The sequence below is a fragment of the Myotis daubentonii genome, chromosome 2 (genome assembly GCF_963259705.1).
Source record: "Myotis daubentonii chromosome 2, mMyoDau2.1, whole genome shotgun sequence".
In the NCBI taxonomy this organism is placed as follows: Eukaryota; Metazoa; Chordata; class Mammalia; order Chiroptera; family Vespertilionidae; genus Myotis; species Myotis daubentonii.
Genome location: NC_081841.1, coordinates 201,034,428 through 201,060,255, shown reverse-complemented (window position 1 = coordinate 201,060,255; position 25,828 = coordinate 201,034,428). Strand labels below are relative to the sequence as shown.

General features: G+C 40.3%; 1 protein-coding gene across 5 annotated transcripts in view; it reads left to right on the top strand.

Annotated features, from left to right (window-relative positions):
* Positions 1-25,828, top strand: part of UNC5D (unc-5 netrin receptor D) — a 527,348-nt gene that overhangs the window by 476,259 nt on the left and 25,261 nt on the right. For all 5 annotated transcript variants that reach the window (XM_059685428.1, XM_059685430.1, XM_059685426.1 and 2 more), the window contains 3 exons: positions 10,645-10,813; positions 12,883-13,110; positions 20,264-20,413. In XM_059685428.1, the coding sequence (XP_059541411.1) occupies positions 10,645-10,813; positions 12,883-13,110; positions 20,264-20,413 (547 nt within the window). The remainder of the gene's footprint in view (positions 1-10,644; positions 10,814-12,882; positions 13,111-20,263; positions 20,414-25,828) is intronic.

Sequence of the window (25,828 nt, the reverse complement as noted above, 5' to 3'; positions counted from 1 at the left end):
TTCCTAGCTGGGAAAGAATCTGCCTGTCCTGGAGCTTACGGAACTGATAATATGCATAACTTGTCAGGAAAGTAGCTCAGATTCGATCATTGGCATTACATGGGAAATAAAGGATTATCAGAAATGAGAAGACATCATAGAATGAGAACACAGGGATTCAGAAGTTCTGAATTCCACTCTGCCTTGCCACTTAACAGCCTAAATGGCTTTGAGCAACTCATTTTCTTTCTCTGGACCTCAATTCTATTATCTACAAATGTTGTCTATTATTAACTGCATTCCAGGATTTGGGTGAGGACAATACAGGGACTTTACATATGAAAAGTCCTGTGCAAATTGTAAAGTGCCATGTAAATGCAATGTTTTGCAATTACTGTTTGTCTATGCTTCTATTTTTAATTACATAGATAAGCTCTCTAAAGTCCATGGGATTTGTTTTAGCTCGTGACAATGATGCAAAAGAATTTAGGATCTTTCCTTTTTGACTGATAGCAGATGAATCCAGTGATAACACATATTAACTGTTGACTGTAAAATCGAGAGCCTTGTGAAGGTCCCAAGGACACCCTGCATCAGTTCCTTTGAATTTCCCTTAACATTCTGGCCTATGATTTACACATTAGAGGTAGATTGTATGAGTCCAACAATGGACACCAGGTGGGCTGGTGTTAGATTTAGAAGATCAATGACCAGTCAGGAGAGCAGGTGGCCACCTGGAACAAGCTTTGTCCCTATCCACTTTGCCATGCTTTCTTTGCTAAAGAGCGACAGATAGACATGAACAAATCATTCCTGCCATCATTTCTGTTCAAAGGTCAGTCATGAATTTGAATACAGTTTGTTGCCTTAAGTTTGACAAATTTTTCTTGGAAGAGTCCAACTGATGGCATACACCCATCCTCTGGAGGAAATTTGGCATTAATTAACTTCCTATTAGGCCCAGGGAGCTGCTGAGGAGAAAAGGGGCTTCCTACGTCACAAACAAAGGGGCTCTTTCTGCCAGTGTGAGGGGAGTAAATTGCTGCAATTTCAAAAACACATTAATTCTTTCAGGCTACCAGTGCAGTGTCATAAAAGGTGCAATTTATCAAATGGCATCCTAATGGCCTAGAAGGGTTGATGCACCTTTAGAAGACTGTGCTCTTTGCTGCAGTAAAATCCTGATGGTTTCTTCACAAAGTCATTTAGGTTAGAATATAATATCATCACCCACAAAAAGTGAGGAGGGGAAGAGAAAGGAGGGAAAATGAAAAAGCAGGTGAGGGACCCTCACATTGTCATTTTATGATCTGCCTTTTGGGGGGAAGGAGAATTTCCCCATGCCATGTTCTTTACCATCCCTTCCTCCTTACCTCCCTCAAGTCACAAACGAACACACATAAATAAACATTGCTGCCATTTTAATCAAAGTGCTTTGAAGGCCCTGTGAGCTCACAAAGTGAAGTGAGCAGCGTGGTCCAGAGGAGTCTTTAATTACTATGCCATTGACAAGCTAACAACGGCGTGCGAATGTTGTTAATAGATCTGAATGGAAGGTGCGCCTTAATTCAACGAGAGTCACCAGTTCATGAGTGTAATTGCACATTGTAAAGGAACACCATAGACTGTAATTATTTTTATTTGTATGTGCCATCTCTTTTATTGCTCATGCTGGAAGGAGAAATAACCTGTCCTATTAAGATATTTAATATATGTCATCTTTTCCACTTCAGTTAGTTATAGACTAATAAAAATGCTACGAGAAGACACTCCTGGGGCCACCCTCTGTGCTAACATGATCCCCACAGCCCTTCCAAAACCTGGGTGATCAACCTCTTAACTCCCTTGGTTATCATCTTTAGCACAAACCATAATGACTCCCCAGAACTCCAAGTTGCATGCAGATATGGAGCTTCACCCTGGAAGTTACATGAGGGTGCTGGCAACTGAAACAGCTAAGATAACACAAAGGTCAACCAACACCTTGGTCTGGTTGTATGGCATCTGGGAGAAAACATTGGACCAGGAGACAATAGCAGGGGGTCTCTAGGTTCTAACTGTAAAGTGAACAAGCCATGAAGAGCCTGGTGGTAGACAGAAGAATGTCACCCTATTCCCCCCCACACCCCCCACCCCCGCCCCAAAAGAAATCACATTCTAATACTGGGAACCTGTGAATATATTACAGTCCATGGCCAAGGGGCTTTACTGATGTGATTAAGGTTAAGCACCTGGAGAGTAAAAGATTATTCGAGATTATGCAGATAGGCCTATGCAAGGAAGGCAGGAGTAGCAGAGTCAAATGCAGAGATATGAAGATGCTATCCTGCTGATCCCAGAAGAAGGGGACTCTGGCCAAGGAAGGCAGGGGGCCTCTAGAAGCTGGAGGAAGCAAAGAAATGGATTCTTCTCTGGAGCCCTGACGACACCTTTATGTTAGGTTAGTGAGAGTACTGACCTCAGAACTGTAAATAATACATCTGTGTTGTTTTTAAGTCAGTAAGTCTGTGGTATGGCATTAATAGGAAAGTGATACTAGACTACTCAGAGCACTCTATACACCTCTGGTGTCTATGAATACAACCTTAACAACTCGAATGCCAACGTTTTACCTTCAAAATCCCAGGATTGGAGACTGTGTCCCAGGGAACATCTGTTCTTTCCACTGCCTTACCCCCACCCGTGGCCACCAACACTAACAGGACAGGGGATTTTAGTCCCAGCTCTGTCAACAGTGAGGTGTGGCTTTGGCCCTGTCACTCCACCCCATGCCACGCCCTTTGTTTCCTCAGTTAAACAGTGCTATGGGCCTGATTACTCCCAGCTCCTTTCCCTGCCTAAAATGAAATGATTCTGTGAAATGGGACTTCCTCTAGAGAAGGCTGCTTCTCCCATTCAACATGTAAATGAATGAACAGCCTAGGAGATATAAAAAGTGCTGTAGCAGCGTGCCGCAGAGATCACTCTCTCCCTTCCCCTCACTGCTTTTACTTTAAAGCACTTTCAGGGAGCCATCATTCCACTTGCAGTAAACAAGCTAACCGCAAGCCTGACACTGCATGAGAGATGAGGCTTAAATTGCATCTAGGAACTGGTGATTTGCACATGATTTGTGATTCCGTTAGTATATTAATTGGTAAACACCCTATGTGTGTGTATGTGTAAACCAAAGCCATTTAACATATGCAAACAGTTTAATCTCTCAGTGTGGTGTTGCTCAGATTTCATCAAATTCAGATCCTTATTCTAGTGTGTAATTTCCCTCCCGCCCCAGTTCCCCTGGTACCATTTCCCTTCCTGTGATCCTATTTCAGATAATACCGGGTGGGTGACCCAGATCTTTAAACCCTTTAATAGTAGAGCCATATGCTTCTATCCTCGGTGATTGCACTTGTTGCTTGTTGTAATCCACTGTTCTAACTGCTCCTTTCCCACCCCAACTAATGGAATATAACGGCTTGATGAGCTTTAACATTATTTCCAGTTACTGCTAACCAACCCTCCAACCTGACATCCATGCTTATTAATACACATGCTATTTCAAGAAAAGGCATGTAGGACCAGTTCCTGTGCAGCTGCTTTTTCCATCACAGTAGCGTCATCCAAGGCCTCGATATTGAGCATTTCAACTTAACAGGCATCCAATTTCCATTTGAGAAGCTTCCCCTATTGGTACTTGACAGACCTCCAAGCCTGCACTGCCTGAGGTGTTGCTTTGGATGTTTTCTCAAGAACTACACAACTTTTCTCAAATGTTAGTGCCAGTGCTGCCTTGCATCTAGGGAGTGCAAGTAAACAGAGCAGGTTTCTGGGCCCTAATGAAAAATGATCAGACTCTTCATTTGTGGTGTCCAGAAACATCATTTGAAAAAAGCTGCCCAAGGGAATTTGGAACCACATTGCAGTTTTAGAGCCACTTAAAGACTAAACAGGGAATCTATTATGATAAAAAGAAGATTTTTCTCAACTTCACTTTTTTTCTCTCTATTCTGCTCCTGATCTCTTAGTCTCCCCTGCCAGGAGTCTGTCTGCCTAAGTCATACATGGCAGCTAGAGAATTACAGCCCTGAGACCTGGTCATGATATCGGGTTGACTGGTAGCCACGCTGGCTTTACAAGGCCCTCTCTCCAGGAAATAGGTTCTGTGATGCCATTGTCCTGGGCTGATCTGAGAGCTCCAGAGGGAGAGAGGTTTCTGACTTAAGGAGAAAAAACAGAAATAATAAACCCCAAATCTTGATTTTTATCCACAGCATGTTAGCACCCTAGGTCAATATCTGAGGGTTTTAATGAAAAGAGAATAATATTAGTTAAAACTATGAATCTTCTTGGGTAGAAAATTGTAGGAGACTGGAGCGATCTTCCTTTCTGAGCTTTAATTTTAAGACTAAGTGCAGCTTCCATCTATCTGCCTTTTATGTCTCTTCCATTAAAAGATGATTTAATTATGTATCGACCCAGGGTCTGGCATAGTAAAACTATCATTACTCTCCTGCCTGCATTCCTGAGTGATACTCTGGGTAAAGGTGATCCAACCTACATTAATCTATAATATAGACCATAAGGAGAAGAGGAGGGAAGGGTAATTACCAAGCGCAGCATGGCAGAAAACAACAACAATGAAAATCTCATCTCAAAATACAGAGCTGGTTGTTTTGCATAAAGAGAGTGACATGTTACAAGTCTAGAATCAGGTCAAAAAATATTGAAAGCAAACGCGGTATGTGCACAGATAACCCAGACCTGCGTGGTCAGCAGGTGCTGCATTGTAGCTGACCTTCACCAGCGTGACCTTCTGGTGGCAGTGGTGTGGGGGCAGGTGCTGCAGAATATTAGTTACTATGTGATGAAGTTTGACTATCACCTCATCACGACCCAATGTAGCACTTTTCTCACCCTCCACTACACTGTATTCAGTGTTAGTCAGTGACCTGGCTAATTTATTGTAAAATTCCTGGAAAAATTCTCACTGGCCTCTATTTTCATTCATTTATTTATTTAAAAAACATTGCGGTGTTTTGTTTTTGACACAATTTTAACCTTCAGTGTTGCAATAGTATAAAGAATTCTCAGCTATCCCACATCCAGATTCACAAGTGTTAACATTTTACATTTGCTGTATTCTCCATATAGGTGTGTTTACACAAAAAATACACACGCATACACACATACTTATTTTTTAGCCATTATGAACAAGATTCCCTTTGTTCCTGAATACTTCAGCATGTATATCTGAAAAATAATTTCTCTCGCCTAACCACAGCACAGTTATCAAAATTAAGAAATTACCATTAACATACTATCACCTACTCCATAGTTATTCATATTTCACCTGTTATCTGAATAATGTCCTTTACAGCAATTGAAAATCTAAGTCCCTTCACTACATTCTATTGCCACGTGTCTTTAGTCTCTTTGAATTTGAAACAGTTCCTAAAACTGTCTCTATTTCATGACATTAGATGGGTTTTAAGAGGGTAGATCACTTATTTTGTAGAATACCCCTCAATTGGGCTTGTCTGATATTTCCTTACAATTAAATTCAGGTTTTGTTTTTTGTTTTTTGTGTTTTTTTACCGCAGCATAGTATTCCAATGTGTATATGTACCACAGTTTTCTAATCCACTCATCTGCTGATGGGCACTTAGGCTGTTTCCAAATCGTAGCTACAGTGAATTGTGCTGCTATGAACATAGGGGTGCATGGGAACTCTTGCCTTTTGCAACAGCATGGATGGAACTGGAGAGCATTATGCTAAGTGAAATAAGCCAGTCAGAGAAAGATAAATACCACATGATCTCACTCATTTGTGGATTATAGAGAACAACACAGACTGATGAAAAGGGACAGACCCAAAGACTGAGAAACAGCGATCAGGCTATCAATCCCCAGAAGGAAAGTAGGGGAGGGCGGGGGTAAGGGAAAGAGATCAACCGAAGGACTTGTATACATGTATATAAGCCAAACCAATGGACATGGACAACAGGGGGATGGGAGCATGAGTTTGTGTGTGGGGGGGAGGTTGGGGGTTAATGGGGGGGATGAGGACACATTTGTAATACCTTAACTAATAATAACAAAAAATAAATAAATAATAAATAAATAAATTCAGGTTTTGTGTTATTGGCAGGAATGTTACAGAAGTGAGGCCTAGTTCTTTTCATATCTCAGGAGGTATGGTCTGCTGACTCATCCCATCCTTGGCAGTGTGAACTTGGATAACGGGTTAGGTGGTGCCTGCCAAGATTCCCCACTATAAAATCATATTTTACCCTTTGTAATTAGTTTCAAAGATACTTTGAAACCATGTAAATAGTTCCCTATTAGTTTTCATACGTTCACCATGTAGATTAGCACCCATTTATAATTCTCAACTGTGTCAAAAGTTAATATTGTTGGTCACCAAATAATGATTTTCTACATGTATTAGCTGGCTTTCTATTGTACGGAAGACTTTTCCCTTCTCATTCACTCATTCAGAGGCATGTAGTTAATATGTTATGTTATTCAGTGGATTATTATCCTTTGGTACCATGGTTTACTTTGCTCACAATTTTCTAGATTTCATTACTAGGAACCACCTCATGCTCCTATGTCCTTTTCAACAAATATGTTTTAGTGCTTACAAACAGCATTGGGGACACAGCAATGAACAAAGCAGAACAGAAAAAAATAATTATTCTGGCCTTATAGAGCTTACATTCTAGTTTGTGGAAGGCAAAAAAAAGTAAGTAAACAAATGATAAGTGCTTTAAAGGTCAATACATGCTGTGGAGAATAAGAGCGGCCAGCTTTTGGTGTAGGGAGTGCTTTCACTGCCTTGCTTAGGCACAGTCAGGGAATACCTCATTAGCACGTGCCATTTGAGCCAAGACCTCAAGGGCCTGGGGGAGCCAACCACGTGGATCTGGAGGAAAACTCTTCCAGGCCCCACTGAGCACTCCGGAGAGGATGGAACAGCTGGAATTCCTTGAGGCGGGAACAAATTGACAATTTAGTGGGATTCCTCTGCTTGCTGAGGTGAGCTCAGACTGGGAGGTAAGGATGAAAAAGCATTCATGAGGTGCCTTAAATTCCCATAGTGCACATCTCTAAGGCACTGACAATTTTGTCCAAGCATGTATTGATATAATGACAATTTTGTTGAATAGATTTGCCACCTCAAAGAAACACAGTTCTGATAGAAGTAGGACAAGTAGAAAGTCAGGAAGGGTGGAAGTTTGGGGTTGGGGAAATAGAAATATCCCCCAATGAACATATACTAGGTGCTGTTTATACTTCTTTGAACTCAGAGCAATCTTAGAGTAGGGGTTATTTTACACATGAGGAAAGTGAGGTACAGAAAGGCATGGGCTTTCCCTTTTGCCACAACGTCTAGTTTTAATAACAGAGAAAAAGTGAGAAGAGGGATGAGGTATCAGGGATGATGCCACGAAGAGCACAGTGAGGACATAAGACTGTTCTTTTGGCCCAGTGCCTACGTTCTCTGCAGCCACTTCTATTAAGGGTTTCCCCTCCTGGTAACTAAACAAGGTTAGCAGCATGGGTCTACCTGATTCACCGGATTACCAGGCTGCTCCTGTGCACCCTCTCCCACCCTGTGTTTTCTGCATCAAAGCTGCAGAGCTGTCAGTTCTCCCCATAACCCTCTGCTGCACTGTGTGAGCAGAAATTTTAATTCACAGCCGTATTTCCATATAGTTGCTCAGCAAGCCACCTGGTTACATAGACCTAACTCTTAAATTATTGATCATCTCCTCCTATCCAGAAGCTTTCATAAACATGCACAGCAGATAGATAGATAGATAGATAGATAGATAGATAGATAGATAGATAACAGGAGAGAGAGAGAGAGAGAGAGAGAGAGAGAGAGAGAGAGAGAGAGATAACAAAAACACAATGAAAAGAATAGGTAGCAAAAGTCCACACAACCAGACTTTTCTATCTACACTATGGTATGTGATGCCCTGAAGTGGTTCATATTATGCTCTTGAAATCGCTGCTGTTATTATTTCACAGTTATTATTAGCTCACAGCAGTTTTAGAAAACTGTCACCTTTTTCTTCTAGCAGGAGCATGGCTACTTTCTTGACATGTACTATATAATGTGAGAAAACTTAAATGCCACCCATACTTTCCTTATGAATCTTCATTTATGCACAGGCCTAATTAAATCTCCCCAGCCCTCTGTCCTCAAAGGCCCTAAGTCTGTATCCATGACTACACTCAGACTATGCTTTCCCCCCACCTTGTCTTGGATGTCACAGGAGCCAGCAATTGGACCAGAAATCTCCTACTGGTAACAGAGGAGGGCAGTATATCTGGTCACAGAGAGCAGGAGCCTGCGAGTAGAAATGTAGGGATATTTTGCTGCCATTGCCTTAATCGACTTCTCTGTGACCTTCTGCTGTTCACACCTGCTTCCCCAGGTGTGTGAAGAGCTTTAATTAATATTTTGTAAATCTTCCTGATTGCCTCAAATGAAAGGTAGCAGAAAAGGGCAAGTTTTTTATTAATCATGGGGGGGGGGGGGGAAATGAAGAGATTTAAATTCTGTTCTTTCACTAGAGAAACCTGCATCCAGACACCGTTTCACAGTGGGATGATTAGATATAAATCTTGATTTACTCCTTTTCCATGTATGGAAATGCATGATGCCTGCCTACCGCAAAGCTCCCGATCCACTCAGTGCCTGTACTGGATGTGCACCGGCTGTGACTCCTAATGCTGTTTAAGTTATTACAGAAAGGAGCCTCGCTATTCACGAGTGTGAGAGTTCATCTAATTAGCTGATTTCAGTTCATTTGGCATTAAATAATTCCCCAAATTCCCATATGTTTGAACAATATGTTCAACAAGGGGGATGAGTCTCTGAAAGCAATTAAGTAGTTCTTTTAGGAGAGCTTGTCATCGGTCACTCATAAACATCTCTGCTATTCCTGTCTGTGATGGATGCAGGCGGCAATTACGGGAAAAGCGCTTAGCCCTCTCTAATGGCCCTGGCAGGCATCCACACGCAGGCTGCCACTCCGTGCTGGTTACAGCTCACACTGGCATTTTCCTTTTTTTTCAGACCTCAAGTATATTCATAGGATGGTTATAGAGCATTTGTTATTGCTAATACACCCATAGCTTGCCTACCCTGCTTAAAGGTAAATGTAGATATATTTTCAGGTACCTTATGCTTTGCTTGTATAGAAAGAATTGTCAGCTTTGGACAATGGTTGGCTACATGGGAGGGTGAATTTTTTGAAGTCGTCTCTGGTGCTTCTTGGGGAAGAAGAGAAACTGTGTGATACATTCAGGTCTGTTTTAGATACAGTAGATGAAAGATGTTTCTGCTCAATTATATGCCTTGGCTTTTATTGCAGCAGTAAATTAGAGATAATCAAGTAGAGTGTGACCATTACTAACCTGAGCAAGAACAACCGATGTGAACAGAGCAAGTCAGAAACTAATAACATGTTAGATGTACTCATGGAAAAACTGTTTATACAAGATCACAGAAAAGGTGGTATCTTTGAGTACCAATTTTCATCTTTATCTTGCTCAAGAGGTTGCTGTTTTGACCAGGGGTGATATATTTAAATGTCCTTTCTGGGTAGGGTAAGAGAAAGCCTGAGTAAGCCCAAGCCCAGCTCTCAGGTACCTTTGTCCAGGAGAAATGCTGAGAGTCCTCAATTACTTTACTGGCTATCTACTGTGTCACTATATCTCCTACAAGGGAAAATGTGTCAAAAAATGTAAATATTGTTCAAAAATACATAAGCATCTGGTGGGGGGCATGAGGAGGCTTCTAGGGTCTCCTCATTGACCACTGTCCTATAACAGTCCCTGCCTGTGTGGGGACAGAGATTAAAAACAAAAGACAGAAAATGAAAGAGAGAGGCATTCACTGAGCTGGTATTATCTCCCTTTAATTAAGATTCACTTTCTTTTATCTGTTTCATGACTCTGCATTCCCATAAATAATTCACAATACAGAAAAATCTAAACACCAACTCTGGGTAAAATGATTTTAAATTTAGATCTAAAATAGGAAAGAGTTGAAAGATATATATTTGATTATGCACATTGATAATGGGCTTTTTACTATGCTATCACTACGAATTGGTAAAAATTAAATGTTTTTAAAACCAGAAGAGACATACTCAGTCTGGGTGTGTTTCAGGTGTTGCTTTGTTTCATAATACTTTGCTTTAGCCTCTACTAGCATTAAAAATATTTGTAGAATATGTTAGAAGAAAGGAATCTGATGCTAAGATTAGTCATTTCTATAACGTTCTTGGCTTTGGTAATTGACAATGTTATCAACAAAAATAAGGATTCCATAGCTGGCGTGTGACACACTGGTCACATCTTTGCTTTCTTCTATTCTGCCCTTTATTTCTGCAGAAACATTTGTCATTTTGTTTGTCAGAACCCAGATTTGAAATCTAGGCTGAAGCCCAGTCTGGGTGCCTGAGCAACTCAGGTGAATGGCTGTGGTCCAGCCCAGCCCTCCACATGTGTGGTGCTGTCCAGGAGGAATGCTGGGAAAGGACTGTGCTTGGGCTGAAGAGAACCCCCGACTCCCCACCCTTACCCCTTCTGTAACTAAATTCTCATTCAAATGAGCCCCCTCCTTTACATGCCTCTCTCCTTCATCCCTTCCCCATGGTAAAGCCTCCAGTCCGATGGATCCGAGGTGCTCCTGAGTCCTGAAGTCACCTGTGGTCCCCCAGACATGATTGTCACCACGCCCTTTGCATTGACCATACCACACTGTGCAGACGTCAGTTCTGAGCACTGGAATATCCATTTAAAGAAGAGGACACAGCAGGGCACGTGGGAGGTGAGACTCTCTTTTTCCTTTTTTGAAAACCAGGATTTGGGTTACACCTACAGGACAGATTTAACCTTATGCTCTCTTAATACCAAGAGTCCGCTGTGAAATCTGTGAGCATTTTCTTATTTTTCAGAGGGTGGTGACATGTGTTTTATAACACCCTGAAGGTATTGGCTAGTGGTTTTCCAGGATAAGGGAAAAGAGATGAGAGAATCCCAAGCTATTTTTGTTCAGTTTTAGAATACAGTTGTAATTACCCACAGAGATATATCCTTATGTACGTCTCTTTGAGACATAAAACTGTGTCACTATATCTGTTTTTGTCATCATAGGGATTATATGGGATTATATAAATAGGGATTATATAAAATCACTGTATCTGTTTTATCATCAGAGGGATTATAATAAACCTATATTTAAGTAATCAGGAATGCAATAGGTGCTAAGTATATTTTGGTGAATTAATGAATGCATTAGAACAGACAGTGAGGAAACACGAGACAAGGGTAACAGCAAGGGAGACCGTCACAGCAAAGAAAGATTGCAGTGGAATTACTGTTCTAAGTGAAACCTCTGATTTATCTGTCTGATAGGGATTCCTTTTATGTCCCTCTGAAGTCAGTTTGCATGAAAGCAGGTGAATTATCTTGTTGGAACACAATGACCTGTTCCAGCTAGCCCTGGGACCGGACCTCCCAGGAGGTACTTCCAGCAAGAGAAGTAAAAGGAAAATCGTGTTTCCCTATGAGAAGAAAAATGCCAGTTGCTGCAATAGATTACATTTACTCTGCCCAGCTCTGTCTGCAAACTGGTCTATATTCTCTGTTGGAAATGCATTCTGCTATTTATTCAGTCCTCATACACCACAGGCAAATTTCCTGGGGCATGAAGTTCCATGGGCTTCCTAACTGGGCCAGGTTTGGGTCTGCTTTTTATTAAGTTTTGCTTTGCCTGATTTCCTCCTCTTTAGTTTCTCTTCTCGGCACTTCCTCACAATCTTTTACATCCAGATGGTATTAGATTTATGCTCTACCAAACCAGCCACACATGGACCTAAATTCTTATCAGAGAAAGTGATATATTCTTAGTACATCTTATCCAAACTATTTATTTAATGGTTCCTCGTGAATGATTTTGGTGAAATGGAAGAGGATAAAATATTTTGAAAAATATTTATAGTACCTTAAGGATAGCAAAAGATATTTTCAGCCCTAACTGGTTTGACTCAGTGGATAGAGCGTCGGCCTGCGAACTGAAGGGTCCCAGGTTCAATTCCGGTCAAGGGCATATACCTTGGTTGCGGGCACATCCCCATTGGAGAGTGTGCAGGAGGCAGCTGAATTGATGTTTCTCTCTCATCCATGTTTCTAACTCTCTATCCCTCTCCCTTTCTCTCTGTAAAAAATCAATAAAATATATTCAAAACAAAACAAAACAAAAGATCTTTTCAGAAATACCCTTTTTAAAAAACATAAATGTTTACTTATTGATGTTAATGTTTAAGACATTTTTTAAAATTTGGCATTGAACAAATTAACCAAAAATAGGAAAACTTTGAAACCAATGTTTGTTATAATCTATTAAGTAGGATTCCAATACCGAATATAACCTTTTCTTGAGTTTCTGAGGTAAACAGTTATTTTGACAGAAGAATAGTTAACATCAAGAAAATTAGGGCAGCCCTAGCCAGTTTTGCTCAGTGGATAGAGCGTCGGCCTGAGAACCAAAGGGTCCCAGGTTCGATTCAGGTAAAGGACACATACCTTGGTTGCAGGCTCCTCCCCAGCCCAGCCCCTTGTCAGGGCTGGTGCACGAGGCAACCAATCAGTGTGTTTCTCTCACATTGATATTTCTCTCTGTCTTTCCCTCTCTTTTCCAGTCTCTCTAAAAAAGCAAAGGAAAAATATCCTTGGGTGAGGATTAAAAAAAGAAGAAGAAGAAAATTAGGGCAATGAAAATGCCCTAATTCTGAAAATGTTTGTTTGGTTAGTTATGTCCTTGGAAAGTAATTGTTAAAATCAAATCACATCTTTTATTTCTAAACCAAGAGAATTTAACGCACCTTTTCCCAACAGGAGGTGATGTCAGTGGAGGATGAATCCACATCCTGTTACTGCCTGTTGGACCCCTTTGCATGTCATGTGCTCCTAGACAGCTTTGGGACATATGCCCTTACTGGAGAACCAATCACAGACTGTGCCGTGAAGCAACTCAAGGTGGCGGTTTTCGGCTGCATGTCCTGCAACTCCCTGGATTACAACCTGAGAGTCTACTGTGTGGACAATACCCCTTGTGCATTTCAGGTCAGCTCTGTCTCTATAATTCTTTGGTGTCATGAAAGCATGGGGTTTCTTAAAGATCAGTATCAATAGAGAATTCTATTACTGAAGGTCTGGAAAATGAACCCACACCACTGGCCTGATGGGGATACCTATCTTGAAGTGAGAGCTGTGTTTACTGTGTGTCCAACAAGGCGCTTAGGTCCCTGGCAGTCAGAAAAAGAGACGGGTTAAATCAAAGCCTTGTGTACTAAATTGTAAAACTGACTAGAAGTGAAGTCGGAATTCAGAAAATAAAGACCCAGTTCAGTAGAGGAACTGGAAGGGAGTTGTAGAGACCTCTTTGTGAACCTTCATGGATGGATGAAATCTAGGAGCAAAAGAGAAACGGTTACCCTGTCAAGAATGGAGAATGGGGTGAACTACAGACATGAGGTATTTGTTGTGCAGAGGGCAAGGAGAAAATTGCTTGAATTAACCGAAGGTTGTAGTCAGAAAACAACAATTATTAATCATACTTATCATAGTCTATTAATTATCAGGGCTACTAGGGCAGAGATGGTCAAGGTTCCTTTCCACTTTTGACACTTTTTAATCATGTAAGATTTATCTTAAATTAGCTACTCACAGAGTGTGGATTTATTAATAGCAGAAAGGATGGTGCAGAAGTGCCTGTGTAAGCTTTGCCCACACATAAGTAGCATAGCTCTCTCGACACACCTCATCCCAGATTCCTGCCAGTCCAGTCCTGGGTCATTAAGTCCATTATGCAGAGCACTGCCTCTAACTAGCATTTAAGACACTGAGCTGGAAAACTCATGTTTGCCAGGACAAGGGATATAATGACCTGAATCCTGAACATAGCCAGTAAAGACGACAGTACCAACTTGCATTTCCAAACCTTCCCTATCTCTTAGGTAGCACAGGTGAAGGGCACACTTAATACTGGCTACACATAAAAGGTTGTTCATAGGGGTGCCATTTTGTCGTGTAAAGAACTTCAGCATAAGTAGTTACACCTCATCCTATGACTGGCATTCTACGCATGTCATCTGCTTTCACCACCTCTAGGAAAAGGAGTTCTCCACGATAAACTACATAAGACATTCAGTGATGTATTGAGAGTGTTACCATTACTTCACAATTATAAAATGCACCATAACTCAAGTTGGATGTTTAGTATAGTAACTCAGCCAGATTCCAAAGGCTGAGTAAGCTGAAGGGGTGCAGGCAGGGCCATGGAGCAGTTCCAGTCTTCTGGCTCATGTGCATAGCACACTGCTGCCTGGTATGATTATGAGGATCTGTTCGTCACAGCCGCCTTGGAAGTCAGCCTTCATAACCAATTAGGAATTTTCTTTGAATAATGGTCTCACTGCTGTTGTGTATACCAGTAAGTTAAACATTTGCCTGTAGAGTTTATTCCAATAGACTTTCCAGATAATCTATTTTTATTTCTGTTGATTGCTACCAGATTCCACAAAAGCTCAACTGTTCACAGAAGAATGTGAATGAGGCCCTGAACACAGCTTTCCCAACCACTATCCACTCCTGTGGGTAATATACTCCTCTTAGTCAATTCTAGGAAGAAAGTTATTCTCCCTCTAAATTGAATCCAAGTACCTTAATTTCACTTAGAGATGTTTCTTCAAACTCTAATTTTGCGTTAGAGAAATGTTTTTCAGGGGAAATAACTTTGACCCCATTTTTTGTAATCTATGTACCTCCAGCGATTCTTCCCTGCTCCTGTTATGTAGAATGAAGCTGACGTTAAAGTTGGGTTTGGTTGTACATGTTACTGGCAGGATGAATGTGACAGCTGTCATGAGCAGCAAAGGACATGCTCCGCCCTTGGGGTTCTGAGAGAGCATCGGCCTTGGTTGAATAACTCTTCTGACTCATGGAACAATTGAAATATAACTTTTAGCTTTTCTGAACACAACTGTTTTACTCCCTGGCCTTTGTCTCTGGTGGTTGCTTCTAAAAGGATCTTGCTTTCTGGATTCTTACCTTGCTAAGTGCATGTGTTCACGCCTTTTTACACGGGTTCATTTAAACAACCTTAATATCCCAAATAATATTTCTTATGGCTTCATATGTGGTATTTAATTAGAGGGGAGTATTATATAGTTACTAACCCATTAAAACAGTCCCCCTTTTAGAAAGCCTTAGCATCAGTTCACTTGTTGAACCTCTGAAAGACTTCACACATTAATTCCCCGACTTGTGGGTGTGAGCTGAAAATATTGTATATGGTGGTGACTCATTTTCTACAATGCTGATAGAACCCTGACTTCTTCATCAAAATTAATGTGTAGTTTTTCATGAAGCATTTATACAGAAATTGCCTATCTAGGAATTTGCCTCAGCTACCACTATAATGGAAATGTTTCTTGTGATTTGGAAATAGATACAAGTGTGGGTGTACAGTCGCCATATTTATTATGGTGCATTTTTTATATCTAAAAGAAATGGTAACAAATACATGCCCAACTAGACCTGTGCTCTTAACCAAGAAAGAAGTCTGGTTAAGGGGCATGATTCATTCTTCCAGGCATTCAGATTTCATGGGGAAATTATGTCCCATAAAATCCTTTAAAAGCCCACCGTTTCCAGACCCCACTTACCAGTGAGCAAACAGAAACATGCTCCATTTTCAGCCACACCTTCCTTCCCTATACCTCCTGCATGCAGAGCTACTATTCTTGCTGCTCATTTGCTCGGGGGGTATTTTATCTGAATCATAGTAGTTTTGAATAACAAAAAAAATGCCTCAAACACCTTGGCAAAACATAATTCAATTAGTTTCAGATCTGTTGCGATAAATACATCTAAAAACATCTCTATGAAAATTAGATCAGTTCTGGTATGGCCCTTAAAAACAAAAATGCCATCTGCCTGAAGGTGAGGAGAGGGTGAGAAGGGCCTAATGACTTGGTGTCCTTCCCACTGCTGTGTTTCTGTACTAATTAGAGCTGACATTTTATGTCTCTGTGTTTGGCATCACCTCCTTTGATGAATTCAAAGCAGAGGTTGAGGAATGGTGATCTTTTTTTCAAAGCAGTAACATTTTAAGAACTAAGTTTCTGTTATTGTATTCTCTCCCCATCCCTCCCTTCTCTCTCACAGCTCAAACCTTGACATGGAGAAAGGAAGGAATTAAGCACTTGCCCTATCTTAGAAAGGAAAAAGAAAAAAAGAAAAAAAAACCTAGTTTGGTTTTGTTTTTTTTCTCTGCTGTTCCCAGCACTCCCATTCAGTACCTCTTGGTACTCATTACTTACTTGGCATTAATGTGGATTTAGAATCTAATTTCAAAGGATTTCCTCCAGATGAAGTTCTTGTATTTATCAATAATGCAACCTTGGGAAATATTGTTCATGTAAAGCATTTAAAGGAAAACACCACAGCAACATAATTTTTCTGTGTGTGTGTGTGTGCTTAAGTTCAAACAGTTTTGTCTCATAAATATGTAAATCTGGTCTGCCTGTTTTCCTATCCCTGAAGCACACCTGAATTTTGTTGCTTGTCTCATTAAATCATCATAAAGAGCTCAGTGAGGCACAGAGCACAAGTTTCTTGGCCACAACTCCTAGAACCGGATGACTAGCAACTCCCAATGTGAAATGATGAAGCAGAGACTGGAAAAACATCACCCAGAGCCTTTAGTGACATATTACATATGAAGAAACTGGTCAGACCCTATTTTCTAGTTTAATTAATGCAAATATCAATTTTACAATAGATTTAACAGAGGGTCCATGTTATGCAGGAAGCAGATAGGAAAAAATACATGAACATCAGGCCCCGCTCCTGGGTGATGCATCCCTATGGGTGATTCAGACCTAGCTCAGCAGAGTTGTTTGTATCACCGATTCCCAAACCCAACCAGGGTTTGGAACCAGCTGAGAAGCATTTAAAAATCTAGATGTCCAGGCCCGGCCGCTGAGAATAATACAATTAGCTAGGGGCGTAACTGTTAAGTACAGTTTATTCTATTTGAAGAGTGTTTTAAAGCTTATACTCAGTGTTTATTTCTTTAATTATGAAACCAGTTGTGCCTTTACAAATATATAAATGCAAGGATTAGTTTATTATTGGGCTTCTTCATTTTAATAATTAATAATTCTTTTTTTACTGTAATTGCTTACTATTTTGTGCAAGGTTAGGAGACACTGTTACTTGTATACAGTCGGTTCAATACATGGTAAGTTAAAAAACAAAAAAAGCAAACATAAATCATGGTTGTATTTAAATTTGGAGCCTAGAGCAGAAACTTTTAAAAGGTACCGTTTTCCTCTGTGATAATTATAAGTAGGTATCCATTTTTTTTATAACTTTTTTTTTCTTTTTCTATTTTCCACTCTGCATTTCAAGGACTACTTAGTATATATAACCCTAGAACTAATACAGACTGACTTGTATCATCTTTACATATATCTTAGCAATGAAAAATTATTTATGAAACAGGGTTAATAGTAGTCTGACCACATTATTTCTTTCTTTAAAAAAATCAAGCAGAACATAGGGAAATGCAGGGAAATCTAGTAGAGAAAATACTGGACAATGAACAAGTTCCCTGTTCTAGTCTTAACTTGGTCATTAACTATGTGGCTTTAAGGGGGATGAGGATCTGCATGTTTTCACCTGTAAATAGGTACTTAGTGATTGAAAACTTCAAAGTTACCTTCTGGTGGGAAAAATCTGCATAGATTTGAAATATTAAAGTAGCTGAGCTCTCCACTAAGTAATGCATGATCTCAAAGAAATCATTCCATCTGCTGACCTCGGTTTACTTCTCTGTACATTCAGGCAAGATAGATTTAAAGAAAAGAGGTGCACTGTAGAAAAACTGGTCAAATATACCTTGAAGAGTCGATGCTTGTAATTCTGCGGCTTAAATGTGGTTTTAAAAAGCACATGTTTTATTTGTACTTGTTTCTAACCTAGCACTGGAATTGCAAAAAGAGGTCAGTATATTATCATGCTAATTATTTTGCTTAGCTATGAATAAACTGAAGTAAGGGAATGAGGCCTAAAACCACACAGAAATGAGATTAGAATCTTGTGTTTTGGGTTACAAGATTAGAACTCTTTAGAAGAATATGTAACCCCCAGAAGATTCCTATGCACCTGAAACCCTGATCAATGTTAATACAAGCCCTTAGGATAGCAAGCAAGAATTCATGATCTGGTCCCTGCCCTGCATGGTCATCATCTCTAGCCACACACTTTCCACCCTCACCTTCTTCTCCAGCTCAGTCTTGCCTCCACGCATTTGTGCAAACCCTGCCCACTGTCCGGAAGGCTCTCTCCCTCCTTTTCCTATGGTTAGGCCCTATTTTACCTTAAGGTTCAGCTCAAACAGTGCTTCTTCTATCTGGCCTCTCCTCCTATCTGGGTTAGGCACCCTTTGCCTTGCCTTAACTTCTAGGCACACATGTATTGTGCTATTCACATGTATTACACATGTACTGTGATAATATTAGCCTACTGTTCTGATGCTCTCACTAGACTGTGAGCTCCTTGGTGGCAGAGAGAGTTCATTTCTGGACACCCAAAGTCCAGCTTAAGCATAGCTCCAGTGGACACTCATTAATCTCAAAAGAAGGAACCAGTAGCCAGCATCTATGAAAGACCTCAAGTCAGCATCAGGAATGAATTTCCCTTTCTCCCCACCCTGCCACGTTCTTCCCATGGTTTGAGGCCCCAATCAGATACCGTCTACCATGTTGTTTTACCCAAGTCTTAGATCCAGAACATAAGGAATCACTTAGCATAGCACTGTTAGGTCCAGTAATTACTAACCACCTGTGGGACTTTACATTTAACATAATTAAAATGAAATATTCAATTCCTCAGTCACTAGCCACTTTTCAAGTGCTGAATGCCACGGTGCCTAGTGAATAAATACCATATTAGAAGCTTATGAATAAACTCAAGTAAGACCTAGGGGGCCCAGAAAAACACCCTCCCAGAACAAGATGAAAGAGCTGGAGAAAATGACATCAGAATTGAAACACTTAGTCCTAACAAAAGATACTTACAACCTATTTATATACACATGGGCAGCTGCTTCTTAGTCAGAAACGTTTTTTTTAATGTTATTTTACACATACACAAGAGATAAAGATCACCTTCAGAGCAGCTTTTACTCACTGATAATTGAAAGTTATATTTATAATTAAAATGTATTTATACTGTATTTATAAACCTATTTGCTTGACTTCTTACAATCTTTTTTAGAATCTGGGACGATTACAAAACATAATTTAAGGATTTCAGCTTTCTTATTTATCTTAGCTTTGCAAGAAAATTATAACAAAATTAATGGTGGTTTTTTAAAAATAGGTTTAGGGAGGTCTCTTATCTCTAGTAACAGGAAAAGCCTCAGCCCATGGTGGTTTAAAATTTTACAGAAATCATAGCTATTATTTCACTTACTATATCACCTTTCCAATGTTTCTGAACAACACAAATTTGGAACCAATTAAATGGTTTACTCAATAGGATGTATGTGCATTGTGTTTGCATGAAATGTATTTATAACGACTTCTCAGTGAAAGATGCAGGCATACTTATCTCAGAATTTTGATTTTTTTTTTCTGAGCTAAAACTGACTGATTACTTCGGCATAACTTGGCCTTTGGCATAACTTTTATGAACATTAGTACAAATAAACATGACATGTGCACTCTGTAACATCTGTTTTGAGACAGAGAATAAATGTGGATAATACCTATGTTAGTGACCAACAAGTGAACCAGAGAGGAGGGGGCTGTTTCTACCTTTATTGTGAAATATGATGGGAGGTTTCTGTACCTAACCTGACATATGGATTATAGTCATACCAGAATGAAATTCATACAATTGTGGAAATTCAACAGTGTTAAAATTTGCTTAGTGCAATGGAGGTCTTCTAAAGAAAGGCATAGAGTGTTCAAAAGCCTAAGCAACATAACGATCAACTCTTTCTTTCTGCCCCAATGCTATTAGCCGCTTTTAATCCTTAGTCTTGACCTCACAAGGGTACAGAGGGTAAAGGAGGACTGCAGCCATCATGCTGTTTGTCTGTTTCTGGGCGATACTTGGTAGTGAGCATACACATCTATGGAAGGAAAAGCAGAGACAACTGGATACTTCATTGTTGTGCCTCTTCTCTCTCCCTGTCCTATAGGAAGTGGTGTCAGATGAAAGGCATCAAGGTGGACAGCTACTGGAAGAACCGAAGTTGCTGCATTTCAAGGGGAATACCTTTAGTCTTCAGATCTCTGTCCTTGATATCCCCCCATTCCTCTGGAGAATTAAACCATTCACTGCTTGCCAGGTACTGGCCAAATGGCTTTCTAACGAAATAGCTTTGCTTTAACCAGCAAGCGTCTCACAAACCCTGAAGAGGGTCCTCTTGACTTTCCTCCTCCTCTAAAAGTATGGCTATAATCTCAGAACTGTCAGAGAAATGTAACCGTTTGGGCTACATCCAGGGAATTGAACATATTGGCATAAATTTGCAGGTTTCTAACTGTGGGAGAAAGACAGCTTAAACTCAGGTAATGTGACATGTCTCCTCTCTCATGTTCAAATGGTTGCTTGACATAAGTGGAGGGTGGTAATTTAATAACTTAGAGCAAGCTTTGTTTGTCGGTTTGTTTTTATTAAAAATCAGTTCATTATAATATATTGCTTTAATCATGTTCAGCAACTAATGAACTGGATGTCAGTGAGAAACCTCTTCAGGGTGATTTTGACTTGTAGAGAGCTATGGCTGACCAGGTGGGAACAAGACGTTTACATCATGAAAATATTAATTGCTTGCTGCCAAATGAATTGGGCAAGATGTGAAGAAGAAATTATAAATGGAGAGGCAAAGAAAGGATAATGCTCCTTAGAATCCTTTCATAAGTATATAAAGATACATATATATATATATATATATATATATATATATATATATATATATATGATTGTTCACATAACTCTATAATTTTTTTTAAAAAAAATTGCAAAATGGCTTAGAGTCTCCTTGGATAACTTTTAGGGAATGGGAGTAATTGCTTAGCATAAAAAGATCTCTTAACATGTGACTTTGCCAGTGAATTCTATGGAAATTCCCAGTAAGGTTTGTCATCATGTGCAGCCAGCTGGTCTACCATAGTTTCTGAAGTCAGAGTCCCTGTGCTTCAAGTGACGGGACACTTCCTTAACTCTGGAAAGGCTTCTGGTGGACTCATATTGATCTGGAGTCACAGGAGGCTTTCAAACTTCTTCATTCTGTCCATCAACATCACCAGCACAGCCCTTTGCGGTTGTGTTTTTTTTTAACCTTTTCATCCTTGTAGCATTCATTAAGTTAAAAAAAAAAATCTTGCACAAGGCATACCAGCTTGTCAGAAAGGGAACAAACCAAATCACAAAGAGAAAAACCTTCACTGCAACATAAGAGTTAAAAAAAAGTTGAACTGCCAACCCTTTCAATTTCTAAAATACAGAATTTTCAAATTAGACAGGGCCGTACATTCCTACTTGCTTTTCAGACTTTTTGTTACCTTGGGAATTGCCTCTCTATGCACAGTTTTAGTGCATTCAAAGGAACAATAGCATCTCTCGCAGCCCTGAATGATTTGAGGGGGCACATTCAGCATCTTTGCGTATGGAAGGATGTTTTCTATGGATGGAGATTTTGTTTAGGATGTCCTAGACCTATGTGTCTGTTTCTCAGAAAGCAGTACTGGTCCAAATTGAACAGTAGGATATTATTAAAACAAGCACTAACATTCATGTAAATTCCTCTCTATTAATCTTTATAGGTTTAAGGATGTCACTTCACTGGATCTAATGCAAGTGACTCAGTCCAAAGTAACTATTAAGTTTAACGCTTTGAGATAAAAATCCAGGTCAAAGAAACATAACCTTTTAGCAGCATTGAAACAATAATTCCAACACCAGGGATTTCTAAGAGAACCTTGGGTAGAGAAGGCTTTGGAGAGTTAAGTGCCTGCCAACCTCAGAGGATGCAACAGGGCCAGGCAAAGCCAAAGGGCATTGGCTTACAGGAAACCCAACACGCTTTAGTGTTGGAATGGGCTGGATTGCATAGAGGTTGTGAACATGTATAAATTTGCCTTCTGTAATTGAGCATAATTCTAGAGAGTCTTGGAAGGCTGAGAAACAATTTACTTTTCCCTGTACCAGGAGGCCTGCCACTGAGTTTTCATTTCCAATTCATTTTTCTTATCCACAAATGGCTTTCTGCTTCATTCCTCTTCTCTCTCTATCATCCCTACCACCAGTGTTCTTGCCCTTGTCACCATGGAAATTTCCCAGCTGTGTGACTACAGATTGTGCTTGTCTTAATGGCCATGCTGTGCCTGCTCCCAGGCATCGGATGGAAGCACTCTGGGGAGGGTTTGTGTTCGCCTGCTTGAACCTCATGTGCACTGACATACTGGGTATGGAGAATACAGAATGGCTTTGCATTAGGACTTGGTGGACAGGAACTAACAGAGCTCCTGTGGGATAGAAAACCTCAGGACTATTCCTGACACATTTCATGGGTCTCTTCTGCAACTGGAAATCTCCCTGTCACCATTCAACCTCATATAGAAGACCTCTGGTGTCCTTTTCTTCTTATTCCTCTCTCCCTTTGTCTAACTTCCAAGTCAGGAATCTGGGAATGAACAAATTCCAATTGGTACCCAAGGCCTACTCTCCTAAAAAACATTCCCATTTGCTTCTGGGAAGGGTGGAATGTCCCAGGAAGGTACCAAGCCTGAGGTTATCTAGTACCTAGAATATTTCCTCTATCAGATACCAACCAGCCACATGAGATACGTTTTCTGGATGCTATGAGTTCAAGGTTGGATCCAGAGCTATGGGATGAAATCCTATGTATAGATTTTTAAATCCTGTTGGTTGTGGTTCTGGAGGGTTACATTTTATGAGATTTTATGTAGCTCTATGCTACAGCCCTATTGCTTATGAAGCCAGGTATGTGTGAGAGGACAGGGAAGGCTATATGAATTCTTAAGTCTGGTTGCAGTAGCACCCATCAACTTTGATTCCAAGAAAAAATGAGGCCCTCAGTGCTAGTCCTCCCCAAATCATCATCTCAGGCTTTTTAAGTCTCTGCTACAATTAGGGTTCTGCTATTGTGTCCTCCACAGATTAAAAACCCTCCCCTACGAGGTAAATAGCTCTGCTCTCAATAGGTCCCTGGGACCTGGCTGCCACTTAATCATGGTTTCATTTATTCCTTGCTGCCTGTGGAGTGGAGAAGCGGTAATGAACAGTACACAATAAAATATTAATTTATTTTTTAAATCCTACAACACACAAAGTCAGGCTGTCACCTCCCCAGGATAAAAGCAGCTGTCTTTTCAGCAGGCTATGTATCTTGGAGAACCCAGTGTCTGTCTCCTGCTAGGATATGATTTACATTCTCTCCATCTGCCAGCAACCTAATTATAATGGGAATCAAAATGAAAACATTTCCGGAATTCTTTAAACACTCATAACTTTGCTACACTTTGTCCTCCCATATTACTCTCCCCATAATTCCTCTCAGCTCAGTGAGCATCTTGGTGGTTTTTGTTTTTTGTTGTTGTTTTTTTAATAAATGCAAGCAAAGATGATTGCCCTGAAAACACACTAATCACAGTGCTTCTAATTCTTTTTTTTTTTTTAATGTTTTGTTGAGTGCTATTGGCAGCTGCTACTCAAGTCAACAATAAAACTTATTCTTTTGATACTGTCTTGAAATCAGATTTTTTGAATGTTTTGATTGTGTGCAGTGGAATGGAAAGAAGAAAGGATTTGTGTGTGTGCTGATTCTCATATCTTTCTGCAAGGAAAGATCATTTCTGAAGTGGGCATTACTCTCCTACCTTTCTTCCAGTATTTTCAAGAGAAATATAAGAAATTTAGCAGTAAAGCAGAGAAGACATTTTTCAATAAATTGTCAATGTCACGGCAGGGGGGGGGGGGCGGGGGCGGTAAGGCTAGGGGTGGGTAGCTTTACCAAGGATTCACATCCACTATAAAAAAATGTACATTTGTTTAAGAGCTGGACCTTGAATTCAGCTCTATCTGGCCCTGCAATCCAAGAGCTTATATTATACTGTAATGAATAAAAGTTTTAGAAACAAAAACTTCCTTAGCTAGCTTAGTCAAAACCACCTTAGTTAAGAAAAACTGCCTCTTAACCATAGAGCCCTATGTTATAGTTCTTTTCATTGAAGGGGATGGTGCAAAGTAACTCTATAAACATTTGGTGGTTTGAAAAAGAGAGCTCATTAGAGGGCTATTATGAATAGGGCAACAGATGAGGGAAGCCCTTGAGAGCCAGGCAGGGGACTGGGTTTAGCATGGTAGGCATCAGGGGGCCATTCTGCCCCCCCCCCAACCCCCATCCCAGCAGAGGAATTTTGTAATGGGAGGTGATCTGGTCACATCAGGGCCCCCACTCATGATTAGAGGTAGAAGAAAGACCACAATCCTATTTCCTGAGGAATACCACTCAACTGCTTTCTGTTGTCCTTATCAGTGAAGCACTCATCCCCTCACTAGCTCTGTATAGTGGAGACTAAAGGCAGGAAGATGGTGAAGTAGGTTACTACAGTTAGCTATCAGGTGAGAAATGGGGATCATTAATGGAAATAGGAGAATTGTAGAATGTCAGTGAGAGTGATATGGTGATAATCAGTTTTCAAAAGGTAGAGTTGGCAAAGTGAAGGCTAAATACAAAGATTTGTAATGATTAGCCGTATAATGCCAGTGATGGATGATAGTGAAATTAATACCAGGGAGGTCATTATTGGAGTCCTCCATGGAGAGATGGCAATTGGGCATATATGAGCAGTTGGGACCTTGAAGAGCAGTTGGGACCTTGAAATAGGCAGAGAAGGAAGTGTTGGAGGCTGAAATGTGAAATAAGAGTTACCCGTGTTTTACAAAACAGATGAAGGTCAGAATGAGAAGAACAAAAAGTTGGAATGGATAACAAGAGGAAATGGCAGAACTTGCAAACATATTGTTTTAACTGGGGTAGGATTTTATGCAGTTCAAAGTCATTTTTTATCATTTTAGGGAAAGTTACTTCCCCTAAAGGTTGCTGGGAGGTGCACCAATCAGAAGTGCCCTCTGCTGCCATGGCTACCAAGGTGAGATCATAAGTAAAAACCTCTGTAAAGGAAGAAAGTGAGAAAGAGGTGCCGTTAAATGGACCTGTGCTGGCCTGCTGGTGGTATAAGCAAGTTGTGGCCTAGCCAAGAGCTCCCTTTGTGACCATTAGCTTCGTGCTTCTCCCAGCATTTCCCCTAGAAGAGGACACTCATGGAACCCACTCATGGCACCTTTCAGTGTTGTCCAACTTATATCAGTTTTTAATAGAACTTCTTCAGATCTACTGAACTTTACTTAGAGAACTAGAGAATTATTTTGGTCAAGAAAACACAACCACTCAAGCTATTTCAAACAATGAGAAATTTAACTGAGGGAGTTTGAGCTTACAGAACCTTTAGAAAGCCTGGTAGAGTCAGAGAAAGCCACTGATGATATTAGGAAGCCAGCAAATTCAGGAATTTCAGGAAAATAGCACTAAACCAGATGGTTCTTGGGGGAACGTTCAGAAGCCCCTGAAAACTTCACGTGTGCTAACAGCTGACGCCTTCTGGCTTTTGCTGATGTTAGAGGGGCAGTGATGGCTTCAGCTCCTCCTCTACTGCCCAGTCTAACACAAGTGCCT